The sequence below is a fragment of the Arachis ipaensis genome, chromosome B06 (assembly GCF_000816755.2).
Source record: "Arachis ipaensis cultivar K30076 chromosome B06, Araip1.1, whole genome shotgun sequence".
Taxonomy (NCBI): Eukaryota; Viridiplantae; Streptophyta; class Magnoliopsida; order Fabales; family Fabaceae; genus Arachis; species Arachis ipaensis.
Window position 1 is genome coordinate 132,888,373 of NC_029790.2, and position 11,010 is coordinate 132,899,382.

Here is an 11,010-nt window from a genome sequence, read left to right on the forward strand (position 1 = left end):
GATGATTTGCATTACTTTTTATTTTCTTTCTTTTTATATTTTGTCAAGAACCAACTATTAATCCTGTCTTTTAGATAAAAAAAAAATGTTTTTTTACAAAACTCTCTTGACACTTGAGACTATTTTATAAAATTTAAGTTGAAATGCATTCCATTAACCGAATTTCTAATAACAAAATTGTTATGAAATGAAAGAAGTTACATGAATGGCATGCAAGTATGCAAGAATAGCAAAAGCATCATAACTTAGCCCAGCACCATTAATAATAGCATATAGATATAGACATAGATATAGATTTAGATTTATAGAGCACAGTCCTATTTACTACTACTATGTAGAGGGGGTATGGCTAGAAATTGAATGAATGTCACACCATCAAACCATATACAGTTTCTCACATTAAAAAATATATTAATAATGGAAGTGTTATTAGAGATTTTAGAGAGAGAGAGAGAGAGTGAAAGAGAGAGAGAGAGAGTACAAGTAGTGTGGTGTTTGCAGAAGTTGCAGGTTTGATAGCAGAAGTGGTTGCAGATAGTTTTTAACTTTATCTGTGAAATAATTTTCCCCTTCTCTTTTTCTTCTTCTTCTTCTTCTCTCTCTTATCTCACTCACTCATATATTTTTTTTTTAATTTTGTTTTTCTCTTCTTTGTGCTGCATCTTTCTTACACTTGTGTTGGTTTGCCAGAAAGGATGTGATGGAACACAAAGGCTAAAAGCTTGTGTTGTGTTTGTGATGTGAATTCATTCAGTTTCTGTTACATATTTTGAAAAATCAGAACAAGGCAAAATCCAATTAATATTCTTCACATAAATGGCTAAAAGGGTTGGGGAATACACAGAAGAATTGTCACAGGCATAACTCAACCTTACCCTTTTAACCACTTTCATTTTTCAAATGCTGTGTTGTCACAGAACAAGTGCCACTACTACTTACTTACAAGTGCCACAAACATTGCACCATAATATAACACACTATAGTATATTAAGATTCCTCTTCTTCTTCTTCTTCTTCTTCTAGTTTATGGTTCCTAGTTGAAGGAAAAGAGAGAGCTTCTTCATTGGCTCTTCTTTTCTTCTCTCCTTTTGTGAGGTGTGTGTGTGAAGGTTTAAGTCAATGGAAGGTTCTATGGCATTTAGATTTGGGGTGGTTCTTGTTGTTGCTGCTTTTCTTCTCAATTGTGGTTATGGCAACACTGTGGATTCAGATGATGGTGAGTGTTTAAGTTGTCTTTTGTTCTTTTTCTTTCCCATTTTTCTTCATGTGTTTGGATTAGCTAAGATATCTTTTGAGTGTGAGAGAACATAACATCAATGTTTAAACTTGAAACTTCTCTTTCATGGAGGGCATTGCTAGAAAAGCCAAGTACTTGCTATGTTTTTCTCTCTTTTCTTAGTAAAGGGTATTGAGAAAAAGACTCAGAATTATTTATTTTTATTTTATTTTTTATGTTTTGGGTTCTCCATCCAAATATCATTTGGTCCAATTTTTTAATTAAAGTCAGCACCTTTTTTTCTCACTGATTTTGACTTGATTATTAATTTATTCTTTCTTGGGGATCTTGTGTTTTTTTAACCCCCTCATTTTTATTATTATATGGATGTCAATTTCCACATTGTTAGCATGGAAAATGAGTGCTTTGTTGCATATGAACATGTAATTTGGAAGAAGAACTCTGTTTCCTTTGAATATTGAAGCTCCTAACTATTGTTCTTACAAACAAGTTTAATGCTTTTGAATAATGTTTACTTTGAATGGTAGGAGCAACATTGTTGGAGATAAAGAAGTCATTTAGGGATGTGGATAATGTTCTATATGACTGGACAGATTCACCTTCTTCAGATTATTGTGTCTGGAGAGGGATAACTTGTGATAATGTCACCTTCAATGTTGTTGCACTGTGAGTTATTATTAAACTAAAAAATTACTCTTACCACATTGTGTTCATATGCTTTATTTTTCCTTATTTTTTTTTTTTAATGCAGAAATCTTTCAGGACTGAATCTTGATGGTGAAATGTCTCCAGCAATAGGGAACCTTAAGAGCTTGGTCACCATGTACTTTCTTTACACTTTGAATTAACAAAATTACTTTTGAAAGATTATGTTGCAAACAGAAGTGTTCATCAAAGAATTAAATTTAGTTATAGTTGTTTGTGGCATTTTGTGCTTTTTGTTTGTCCTTGCTGCTACAATGGTGTGATTGTGGTTTTTTTTTTTTGGTACAGTGACCTCAAAGAAAACAGATTATCAGGGCAGATACCAGATGAGATTGGTGACTGTTCATCTTTACAAAGCTTGTATGTCTTCAAACTCACTCAGAAGAAAGTGAATTCATGAATCCAATTCATAATCTAAGAACAGCTTAATGACTTGGAACTTGGAATTCTTTTTTTATGCATGTTCAGGGACCTCTCATTCAATGAGATCAGAGGAGATATACCATTTTCAATATCAAAGTTGAAACAACTGGAAAATTTGTGAGTTTTGTTGTGCATTTTTCTGTCATTCTGTTACCCCAACAGAGATTTGATGATAACAATTCTTGTTGTTTTTTAATGGTGTCTTAGGGTTTTGAAGAATAACCAGTTGATTGGTCCAATCCCTTCAACTTTGTCTCAGATTCCTAACTTGAAGATTCTGTGAGTTATTTTATTCCTTTCTTTTGTTTCTCTCATTCTCATCCAAATAATTATAGTTTTAGCTTCCATGATTCTCAACCTCTTTGAATATATTTCTCTAGAGACCTGGCACAGAATAATCTAAGTGGCGAAATACCAAGACTTATATACTGGAATGAAGTTTTGCAGTATCTGTAAGTAGTATTCAATACATGCAACAAGTATAATCTATCATTTCTTGACATATTTATTTCTGATCTTATCAATAACATTGTTTGCTTTGTTTGTTTTTCGATCTTCAGCGGCTTGCGAGGTAACAATTTGGTTGGTTCACTATCACCAGACATGTGCCAATTAACTGGATTGTGGTATTTGTAAGTATCTCCATATCACTCTCTTTCATTCCAATTTGGTAATATGAACATAAATCGAGTCGAACTGATCAATTTTCTTGCGGGGTTTGCAGTGATGTTAGAAACAATAGCTTGACAGGAAGCATTCCTGAAAGCATAGGAAACTGTACTTCATTCCAAGTCTTGTATGTAGTCCAGTTTTATAGCTGATTTCCAGAGAATGTTTTGTATTTTTATTGTCTCTATACAATTTTAATGTAACTTCTTTTGATGTCAGGGACATATCCTACAACAAAATCACTGGAGAGATACCATTCAACATTGGATTTCTTCAAGTAGCTACCTTGTAGGTGTTGCATGATGTTTCTTTTTATAGCTATATTTCATTAAGGTGTTTGGTTGTAGGGTCAAAAATAGGTTAGAAAACTAGAAATTGCTTGATGGATTTGTTTGAGTTTGGCAGGTCACTTCAAGGGAATAAACTCTCCGGCCATATTCCGTCGGTGATCGGTCTCATGCAAGCACTCGCCGTCTTGTAAGCATTGTTAGCTTGTAGTGTTTGAAACAAACACTATGAAGTTTCTTAATTAATGTTTTCTTCTTTGTCCATCATATTAATTTCTTACATTTTATCCAGAGATCTGAGTTGTAACATGTTAAGTGGATCAATCCCTCCTATCTTAGGAAACCTGACATACACAGAAAAATTGTAAGTATAAGCAATTAGTTTTCATCTTGTATGTATTTAATTTTAGACTCAGTATGTGTTTTGACATCATTGCTGAAATGTTTCTAGGTATTTGCATGGAAACAAGCTCACAGGCTTCATCCCCCCGGAGCTAGGGAACATGACAAAGCTTCACTATTTGTAAGATCCTTATTTCTTCAGCTACATTATGTTGTAGTTTCTTTTTGCTTCAAACAAAGATGTCTGTTCTAGAGGCACTTTGTTGAACTCACTGTTCCAAGAGTGAATGCAAGTTTTTAAATAATGTTTAATGGTCAACCATCTTTTGTAGGGAACTGAATGATAACCATTTAAGTGGGCGCATCCCACCCGAACTTGGAAAGCTTACTGATTTGTTTGACTTGTAAGCACCATTACTTCGAAGCTTCAATTCGATGGTTTTTCTTCCATTTTTTTAATTTATCCTAACTTGATGGGTCACCAATGGTTTCACAGAAATGTTGCCAACAACAATCTAGAGGGGCCGATTCCCGATAACCTTGGTTCATGTAAAAGCCTTAACAGCCTGTAAGAAATAAACCTTGTACCTCTACTTTGTTACTATGATTTTTCTTGTACATTAAGGTAACAGAGATTCCTATTCTCTTCTACTAGCAATGTGCATGGGAACAAGTTGACTGGAACAATTCCCGGGGCACTGAAGAGCTTGGAGAGCATGACTTATCTGTAAGTGATAGCTAGAACCTATTTACAATTCTATTATGTAGGATTCAACTGAAGTTTATTAACAACTTGTCAAGTATTACATTTGAACTTTGCTTAATTAGTCCTTGTTTCATGAAATTGTAATCACTATCCATTAGAAACCTTTCTTCCAACAATCTTCAAGGGCCTATTCCAATCGAGCTATCACGGATTGGTAATTTGGATACATTGTAAGTATGAATCATTTAATGTATCTACTTATGTAAAATGTAAATCTCTCGGGTTCATACTGATGAATAGTTTCGGATTCCTTCTTAGGGATATTTCAAATAATAATATAATTGGCTCCATTCCTTCTTCCCTCGGTGACTTGGAACATCTTCTAAAGCTGTGAGTACTGTGGCAAGTTTCTTGTTATTTATTGTTTTTCGAATCTGGCAGTTTCTCTTTTACTCACGGCTATTATTTGATTTTTGTAGGAACCTGAGCAGAAATCATATAACAGGATTTATTCCAGCAGAATTCGCTAATCTTAGAAGTGTTATGGACATGCAAGTCATTTTTCTTTTTTTTCTTTTTTTTCCCTCTTATGAAATCTGTTTTCTCCTTTGTTTACTTCCCTTTTTTTTTCTGTTTGCTAATTGGTTTTTGTCCTTCTTTCTTGCAGTGATTTGTCAAATAATCAACTCTCTGGCTTGATTCCTCAAGAACTTAGCCAGCTTCAGAACATGGTGTCATTGTAAGTTCAGTTGCTGGAAATTAATAACTTGTTATCAGTATTAGAACACAAACTTTCGTTGATGATCTTAGACTCTTGGAGTGTTAAATGGTTATCAATGATTATCTCTGTTAGCATTTTTAATTTTATTTTTTGAAAATGTTATATAGGAGGCTACAAAACAACAAATTATCCGGGGATGTGTCGTCGCTTGTAAATTGCCTTAGTCTCTCGCTGCTGTAAGTTTGTATTTTTAATTTTTTTTATATAATTTGGTAGCATAGTTGCAGGGATTGGACAACATCACTTTTATTTTAACTAACAAGCTGAATATGTTGAATCTTGTAGTAATGTATCGTACAACAAACTAGTTGGTGTTATTCCCACAAGCAATAACTTTTCAAGGTTCCCTCCTGACAGGTAATGATCATTTACACTTGATTCTTGTGTAGTCAATGTGGTAACCATCATGATTTTTCCCCCTCATTGATACAAACTTCCTTTGACAGTTTCATTGGAAACCCTGATCTTTGTGGCAATTGGTTGAATTCACCTTGTCATGTTAATCACCCTACGGAGCGAGGTAAGAACAACTACCTAACAGGAAATGTAATTCTTTAGGGTCTGCTCAGAAGATATTCTTTGATTATTGTACCTTGGTTAGTAGTGTTTTGAGATTTCGAGTTGTTTGTGATAGATTGTGGCTTTAGTATAATATCATTGATCTTATTTCTATGTTTGTTTGGTAGCTGTTAATCATGTGAAAAACATGAGAAATAAGCTAATAAATGTTATTCATCATGCAGCAACATTATCTAAGGCAGCTATTCTAGGAATTGCTCTTGGTGGCCTTGTAATCCTCCTTATGATATTGCTCGCAGCATGCCGGCCATACAATCCATCTCCTTTTCCGGATGGATCACTCGACAAACCAGGTAAATTCATCTTAGTTGAGTAGATGATCAAAATTTCATCTTAGTTGTAAATTGGCATGGCTCATTTTAGGAGTGTTTGTGATGATTAATGTATAGTGATAGTGTTTTTATCATTCCACCACTGACACATGAGCTTAATTGGCAGTTAGTTTCTCTCCTCCGAAACTAGTGATTCTTCATATGAATATGGCGCTTCATGTGTACGAGGATATCATGAGGATGACTGAAAACCTGAGCGAGAAGTACATTATTGGATATGGTGCATCAAGCACAGTTTACAAATGTGTTCTCAAAAATTGCAAGCCAGTGGCTATTAAGAGGCTCTATTCTCACTATCCACAATGCTTGAAAGAATTTGAGACCGAACTCGAGACTGTCGGAAGCATTAAGCACCGGAATCTTGTTAGTCTCCAAGGATACTCTTTATCCCCATACGGGCACCTTCTGTTTTATGACTACATGGAAAATGGCAGTCTATGGGATCTTCTTCATGGTAATCTGATAACAAATTCTTTGGTTCATGCTGTATGTGCTTTTTTTCTTACTTTGTTATGTTTATGTTTTTTTCAGGAGCTAGCAAGAAGAAGAAGCTCGACTGGGATATGCGTCTGAAGATAGCGCTTGGAGCAGCACAAGGGCTCGCCTATCTGCATCACGATTGTAGTCCTCGGATCATCCACAGGGATGTGAAATCATCAAACATTTTGCTGGATGGAGACTTTGAGCCCCATCTCACTGATTTTGGCATAGCCAAAGTTCTTTGCCCCTCAAAGTCACATACTTCAACTTACATAATGGGCACAATTGGCTACATAGACCCTGAGTATGCTAGAACCTCCCGGCTCACCGAGAAATCCGATGTGTATAGCTATGGTATTGTGTTACTTGAGTTGCTAACTGGAAGGAAAGCTGTTGACAATGAATCCAACCTCCATCATCTGGTGAGTTTTCTATTTGCTATCTAATTTATAGGCCATTTTTATAAATGCATAATGTTGCTTGCATGTTCTAGTGTGTTCCTTCATTTCCAACATTTTAGAATGTTATGTATACTTTCTCTACCAACTTCAAGTTTTCACTTAGACTTGAACCACCTAGTTGTTTGTGATTTATGCTTAAAGTATAACCTAAACATGATTTATACAAATGATGTCTGATTGATTCATGTGGTAAATTATCAATTGCTGTTGTTGGTGGGTAATCCTTATTTACTTAATGATTCACAATAATGTGTGGAACAGATCATAGGTAAAAATAAAATAAGTCACCACTTATGGTTGTTGGTAATGATACACTATTCTCCTTATTAGGTTAAAAGGTTGTTGCTTATTTTGGAAAATGATGTGTGCATTTGTACTGTGAGAGATGTCAATTCACACATGATATGAACAAATAATACAACTCTGTTATTTTGTTTGTACAGCATCTTTCGAAATTCCAAATTGATTTTTACATGGATAATGGTTCTCTACTGTGTAGATTTTGTCCAAGACAGCAAACAATGCAGTGATGGAAACTGTTGATCCAGACATCACTGCCACATGCAATGACCTTGGAGCAGTGAAGAAGGTCTATCAGCTTGCTCTATTATGCACAAAGCGGCAACCATCGGATCGGCCAACGATGCATGAAGTGACACGTGTCCTTGGCAGCCTCATGCCGTCCACCACCGCGGACGCCACCACCATTTCATCAAAACAACAAGAAGGAACTCTTCCACCACCTTCACTACCATGTGCAAAAGTTCCAGCATCATGCTACATTGATGAATATGCAAACCTCAAGACACCACACTTGGTTAATTGCCCTTCAATGAGTACCTCTGATGCACAACTTTTCCTCAAGTTTGGAGAGGTAATCTCCCAAAATAGTGAGTGATTCAGTGACCCTTTTGGAAATTATCATCAAATTGACCATCATATGATTCATATATCATGTATATTAAATCAAAAACCAAAAAAAAAAATGTGTATAAGAATTCTAATTATTTTTGTTTTCAATCTTAGTAGTTAGTACTAGCTTGCAAAGATGATGTGTTTGATTCAAGTACCTTAGTATAAAAAATTGGAAAGGTGCATTAACCAAATTTCTTGTACTTTTGTTTGGTTGCACAGACACACTTACACAATATTGCAGTGTAGTAAATGAGGGTTGTAGTGTAGAGGGTCCACTGTGCATTGTGGGGTAGATAAAGGCTCTTAATGGCTTTAGTAGAGAGATAGAAGAAGCAGTGCATAATGTGTGAACAGCAATAATGCACTGATTTGATTCTTTTTCTCTCTTTCTTTCTTAGCTGGACATGGATCAGTGTCATGTGTCTTTATATGCTGGCAAGTTAGTAAGTATTAATAGGCACTGTATTCATTTGCTTCTTTTTATTACTGCCTGATGCCAAAATGTCCTGTAGCTTCAACATGGAAATAAGGGCAATGGGGTCACCACACTCACCCCACAAGTGAGAGAGGATTCAGAGTGTTAGGCCATTGATTTCTGTGCCATGTTTGCCTCAAAATTGTGAAATATGATTATGCTAGATTATGTGTCATGGCTGTTTCAGATTTTCAAATAGTGGTTGGTTTTATTATTACTTGTTTTATAATGTTTGTTAGTAATTAATTACATCTCTTCATTTATATGATTTTTTAGGTAACCATATGATTTTAATGACAATCACTTTAAGGGTGTATTCTTTTCAGTTTTTTCAAAAAATGATTTGATCAAATTTTATGTATAATTTAAAAAAAGAAAAGGCTGAAAATACATTTTTGAAATTTTGTTTATTTGGAAAAATAAAAAAATATGTATATCTTTTATTAGTTAATAAAAGTAATTTATTTTGGTAAAATAAACAGTTAGAACAGGCTATATCATAACGATTAACCTTTTTTTAATAAAAAATAACTCAATAATTTTGCATATCATACTCAATGAAATATAAGAAAATGGTGGAATATTCAGAAAAAATGCAAGCTGCTTAACAAACATGAAATGTATAATAACCTTATAGGAATGGAAACTGCTAAAGAAAACCAATTTGGATCCCTCCAACTACTCAAAAATGAAACCTCTCTAACATAATTGCTATATTATTAATTTATTACTTTATTAGCAACAATTCATGTCTTCTGCCAATGAGTAATAGCTCAAATGACATAGTCTCTCCATATAGGGGCCAGCAATTTTTGTGATTTGTAGCCATCAAATAGTCATCAATGATGGTTTTAATGGTGTAAGATTTGTGTGGAATTTCATTCAATGACTTACTTTTCTTTGTTGGTTATATGCTGGACAGAATTTAACAAAACAAAGTTGCTGGCTTCCTAAACTTTTCCTAAATTTGCATCAACGTGACATGGATGTTTAAGCCTATTTGAAATAACCGTTTAGGCCAATCCAGAAAAGGTAGAATAGCTAACGGGGTAAAATTGGTTGAGTTTAATTTTAATGTATTAATAGTGTAAAGTGTTTTAGAAGTTGTGCAATTACATTTGTTCTTTTGGATGACCATTCACATGGTTAATGTGAAAAGATAATTATTTTTATTGATATAACATTACATAATTAAATGCACGTGTAAAGCATCAAAATTAAATTCAAAATTGGTTATGGGAAAAGTAGCATAAGACTGCAAAGAATATGCAAAAGCAATGTTGTAATTGAAATCTTCCAATTTCTTATTATTTCATCCAACCATTTCCATGATGCCAAAAATCCACCTATGGTTCATGACCCTTTTGAAAATTGCTCTACTTTTTCTCAACTCAAGCATGTAAAACCAAAAAAAAAAAAATGGAAAAGAGCATGGAAAACACAACCTCTTTCCTCAACGGTGATTCAACATTATTCAACCTTTGGGCTTTTGCATGAATAGCTTGGTTTCTTAGGTTAGCACAATGTGCAAGAGACAATGGAAAAAACATGATGGTGTATTGGAAACAATGGTTGCAAGAAAATCAATGAATCCCAACCATTTTCTTCACCATCCCAGACGATTGCAAAACTATAAGTAGATAAGAATGTGTTTACTGTTTAGGGAGAAAGGGTCTAATTTGTGTGCTGCAGAAGTACGACACCATTTTCCACCAAAAATCAACCTCAACTATGTGTATTTCTATATTTTTGCAAACCAAGTTCTTTGGTCTTTTTTTTTTAGTTATACAAAATTTATATTAATCTTTTGTGTCTTCTTTTTGTATTTGATAAATTGGAGATTGTAAAAAAAATAAAAAAAATCAATTTAGATACAGGATGATCAAATTATGACTTCATACAAGTGGTCGAAATTTGATTTTGGAAGAGTGTGAATTTGTCTTTTCCTCTTTTTCTTCGTTTGTGTGTTTTTTTTTTTTTACGGTTATCCTCTTATTTTTCTTTGTTGGAGAAGGAAGGAAGAAGAAGGTTGATTTTTTTCAATATATCTTTTTTTTTTTTTTCTTTTGGCATATTTAGTTAGAAACTTAGTACTACTCTAAAACTAATAACTATTTTGTTGTATTTTTAGCTGAATAATTTGTTTTTAGTTTTATTGTTCTTTTGGATATTTAATTAGGTTGTTTGTTTTTTCTAACTTGTTTCTTGGAAATTTCTTCAACTGCTATGTGAAGAACAATAGAACCGTCTCTCGGCCGTTGAATATTGTATAAAGAGTACTATCAATATGATTGTATGAAGATCCATATGTGGGAATTCATTATTTAATTTATTAGATACTTATAAAGTAGTTAGGTAGACTTTCACCCAAAAAGGATGTAAATTATTTTTAGATAGATTACTCATTTATTCATTTATAAATGTTAGGGTTTCTTATCATCTTGTGTGCTTAGTTGAAATATCAATTTACTATTAATATGAATATAATTACAGGGTAATATTATTATGATGCATTTGTATTTTTTAATGAGTAGTGAAAATACTTTCTTTTAACATTAAAAAGTGGTGATTGTTCTCGTATTCTAACATTTATGATAAAACTCATACCCTATATACGT

At 33.6% G+C, this 11,010-nt stretch overlaps 1 protein-coding gene across 2 annotated transcripts; it reads left to right on the forward strand.

Moving 5' to 3' along the window:
- On the forward strand, positions 620–8,361 carry LOC107605481 (LRR receptor-like serine/threonine-protein kinase ERECTA). Of its 2 annotated transcripts, XM_016307371.2 has the most exons (27): positions 620–1,216; positions 1,765–1,903; positions 1,989–2,060; positions 2,231–2,302; positions 2,411–2,482; positions 2,573–2,644; positions 2,746–2,817; positions 2,926–2,997; positions 3,090–3,161; positions 3,254–3,322; positions 3,440–3,511; positions 3,614–3,685; positions 3,773–3,844; positions 3,996–4,067; positions 4,160–4,231; positions 4,319–4,390; positions 4,528–4,599; positions 4,688–4,759; positions 4,849–4,920; positions 5,037–5,108; positions 5,258–5,326; positions 5,436–5,507; positions 5,597–5,670; positions 5,894–6,022; positions 6,168–6,515; positions 6,593–6,963; positions 7,502–8,361. In XM_016307371.2, exons 1-27 carry the CDS (start codon positions 1,120–1,122, stop codon positions 7,898–7,900), a joined length of 2,991 nt encoding a protein of 996 aa, XP_016162857.1. In that variant the 5' UTR covers positions 620–1,119; the 3' UTR covers positions 7,901–8,361. The 2 variants fall into 2 exon arrangements, with proteins under 2 accessions (XP_016162857.1, XP_020960899.1); XM_021105240.1 differs by lacking the exon at positions 4,849–4,920.